This window comes from Pygoscelis adeliae, unplaced genomic scaffold, assembly GCF_000699105.1.
Source record: "Pygoscelis adeliae isolate BGI_AS28 unplaced genomic scaffold, ASM69910v1 Scaffold34, whole genome shotgun sequence".
NCBI lineage: Eukaryota > Metazoa > Chordata > Aves > Sphenisciformes > Spheniscidae > Pygoscelis > Pygoscelis adeliae.
In genome coordinates, this window is record NW_008824658.1 from 2,029,887 (window position 1) to 2,033,017 (window position 3,131).

The window sequence follows — 3,131 nt, forward strand, 5'->3', positions numbered from 1 at the left end:
CCTCAGCCCCCCGCCAGGGCAGTGAGGAGGAACGGCTGCTGCCTTACTCATGCCACGAATGCGTCAGGTCTCCCTAGGGACGGACCTGACTTTGTAGGCACCCTGCCACTGGGCACCCCGGGGTCCCACGTGCCCCAGGCAGTGGTGGCAGCAGTGCAAGCGCAGATGTCGGAAGCTCCCAGCATCTTTCTGTCCGGCTCTGAGCTGATTTTCCTACGGCAGGACATGGCTGGAGCCTGAGCAGGTCAGAAGTTACTTCTCCCCGTGCTGCCCGAGCCCAGTCCCCAGCCCAGGGGAGGGGGATGCTCAACAGCCATCAGTCCCTTTGGGTAGGACCAGCACATCCTAATGTGCTGGGGGTAAGAGAATCCTCGGGCAGGCCCCAGGGTGAGCAGCTGAGTCCAGCATATCGTGGGCCCAATGCTGGAGCACAGGTCACATCTCCAGGGTTCAGACATCCCTGTTGAGTCAGCAGTGGGATCTACAGCCCCAAAGCCCGGGGAGATGCGGGCTTTTCCCTGTTATGCTCAGTCAAATCCCCAATGAGGTGGCAGAGAGCTGATCTGTGGCTTCTTCTCCCACCTTCATGGTGGGCAATGTCCCCTGTGGGGCTGCCAGAGGGAACAACCCCATATGCCCCAGGGCCAGTGTGGTACCAGGAGAGCTGCTGTCTGCCTCAGGACCCACAGTAACGCTTCTTTCCCTTGATGATATCCTCTTGTCCTTCACTTTCTCCCTGGACTGTGCCCGGTCCATCAGGGGGGTTGTGTGTCCCTTTTCCTTGCAAATGCCCTACAGTGCTCCAACCTGCCCCAGACCTGTCCCCACCTGCTTTGCTCAGGTTTAAGGCTGAGCAGGCAGCTCTGGGGATGTGGAGGACAATGACAGGGCTGGGACTGAGAGGACCCAGCCTGCCCGATGTAAGAGCAAATCCCCCTGATATCTAATGGCAGCCATGCTCCTACAGCCCTCCAAGCACTTCTGAAAATTCTCCCCGAAAAGAAACGGATCCTGAGCATAAAGATACATTTCTGCAGAATCCAACACAATGATTTGCACAGTGGGTCTTTCAGAGCTAACATTTACCTGGATTTCCCAACGGGAAAGGAGGAAGGAGCAAACTGTATAACCCAACAAACATCTTTTTTCACACACTCACAGCTTCCTCTAAAAAAAAAAGTCTGTGGGAATTCACCCGTCCAGGTTTTACCTGCCTTGGAGTTACCCATCACTCCGCCTCCTGCTGGGATGCTGGTGGGGAACGCTGAGCCCGGAGCTGGCCAGGCTGGTGGCCGGGGGCTGTGTCTGTCCCAGCCTCACCCTTCCTGCTCGGGGCAGGGATGCTTTGTTTGCCTTTCGTGCCTGTGTGATCTGAATCACCCCTTCGGCTTTTTCCCTCGGGATCCACCTAAAGAGAAGTGTCCCACAGCCACCGCCACGGCATAGGAGGGGAGAGGCTGGTGCCGCCTTGTTACAGCTGCCCCAGCCTCGTGTTGCCAGCATGGACTGAGCCCTGCACAAACCACCCAGCCTTTCCTGGGTGGACTTCAAGCCCCTGTCTTCTTGTCTCCAGGGCAGTATTTACTAGCAGAGACATCCAGGGCTGATGCTACCCTGAAATGTCTGTGTTGATACTGCTGCCACTGGGATGCTCTGTGTCTGGAGCTCCCTTTTCTGGTTTGGCTGGTGCTGCTCTGGTAGCACCATCAGCTCTCCATTGCCTGGGACTGCCGGGGAGTAGACACCCCACCCTGGACATCTGGGGTGCTCCAGCATCTCATTACAGAGCTGGCTCGAGTCTGGCATCGCCCTGGAGCCAGCAAGAGACCCACCTCATGGAACAGCACCCGCCAGAGGCAGTAGGAGCCAGAGGGGTGTTTTCATGAGGAGCAGTGCAGCCCAGGGACCCCAGAAAACCCAGGAGAGCTCAGGTGGAGGATGGCAGTGTTACACAGCTGTCCCCATGCCCTGATACCCAAAGGCCCAGGTCTAGGGAGCACACACGGGGCTTGCAAGTATTTTCTAGCAAGCTTTGCCTTCTCCCACCCCAGCCTTGAGCTACCCCTGGGACATCAAGTAAACCTTTCCCTTCCCATGGGCTGAAGCACGGGCGCAACGGGGTGGTGGGAAGGTAGGTGCTGCAGGAAAGCAAACATGCGTCTCTCCATCCCGATGCAGTGCCCGACAGGCACTGGCACTGCCCGCGCTGCCTGCCATCGGTGGGAAAAGAGAGGGCAGAACACAGGCTGGGGGAAAACCCCTGCCCACCCTGCTCAGGCAGCCTACCCACATCCCAGCGGCAGCCGGCCAGGAAGAGGCGAGAAGGTGGCTGACAGCAAGATGGGACCGTGCCCAGATCCGCTCCGTGAGACACGAGGAAGGCGACAACGGCAGCGGTGCTCTGGTTAGTCACCGCCGGGAAGCGTGCCATGCCGGAGGCTGCTGGCAGGCCGGCGGCGTTTTCGGCCACCTGGTGTGCGTGGCCTTATTTTGATAATGATTTCAAGATTTCTCTGAGGAGCGGTGCAGGTGGGTAGCGGGAGCTGGTGGGAAGCGCAGAGGAAGGAACAGGAAGAAACTGTGGGGGCTTGTTGGGGATAGTCCCCAGTGTCCCCTGGCTGTGGAGCCAGCTTGTCCCCATAAGGACCCAGGCTCCACGTGGGGCCGTGCAACTTGGGAGGCAGCTGCTGCAGGTGCTAAAACCGGGTGCCTGTCACCTGCCAGGGGTGTAACCGTCAAGATGACACGTGTCCCGGAGGTTTGGACCAAAGGTCCCAAAGCTGGTGGGGACATGGGGTCCACCAGCCCCTTTCCTGGCACAGGGGGGACCCCGCAGGGCTCGCCCATCCCTGCCCAAACGATGGCTGGAGGGAGGCAGGGGAGGACACGGGAGCGGGGATGCAGCAGATGCATTTCGTCACCCGGCCAAGGGGCGTGTGTGTGTGTTGGGGGAAGGGGCGGCTGGGCGTGTGGGCGCATTTATTGCCTCTTCCCGCCAGCACCGGCTCCCTGTGCACACACGGGCGGCAGGGACCCAAGGGCACAGCCCATGGCTTGCTGGACTTTTACCCTGCTGTGCAAACAGGCAGGTGCCAGATTAGGGTATCAGTTGGAATTTCATCCTGTAAATG

At 59.3% G+C, this 3,131-nt stretch overlaps 1 protein-coding gene across 1 annotated transcript in view; it reads right to left on the reverse strand.

Annotated features, from left to right (window-relative positions):
* Positions 1–2,431, reverse strand: part of SLC6A7 (solute carrier family 6 (neurotransmitter transporter), member 7) — a 16,682-nt gene extending 14,251 nt beyond the window's left edge. The window contains exon 1 of the mRNA XM_009322750.1: positions 2,291–2,431. Coding sequence (XP_009321025.1) covers positions 2,291–2,431 — 141 coding nt within the window. The remainder of the gene's footprint in view (positions 1–2,290) is intronic.
* Positions 2,432–3,131: the final 700 nt, after the last annotated feature.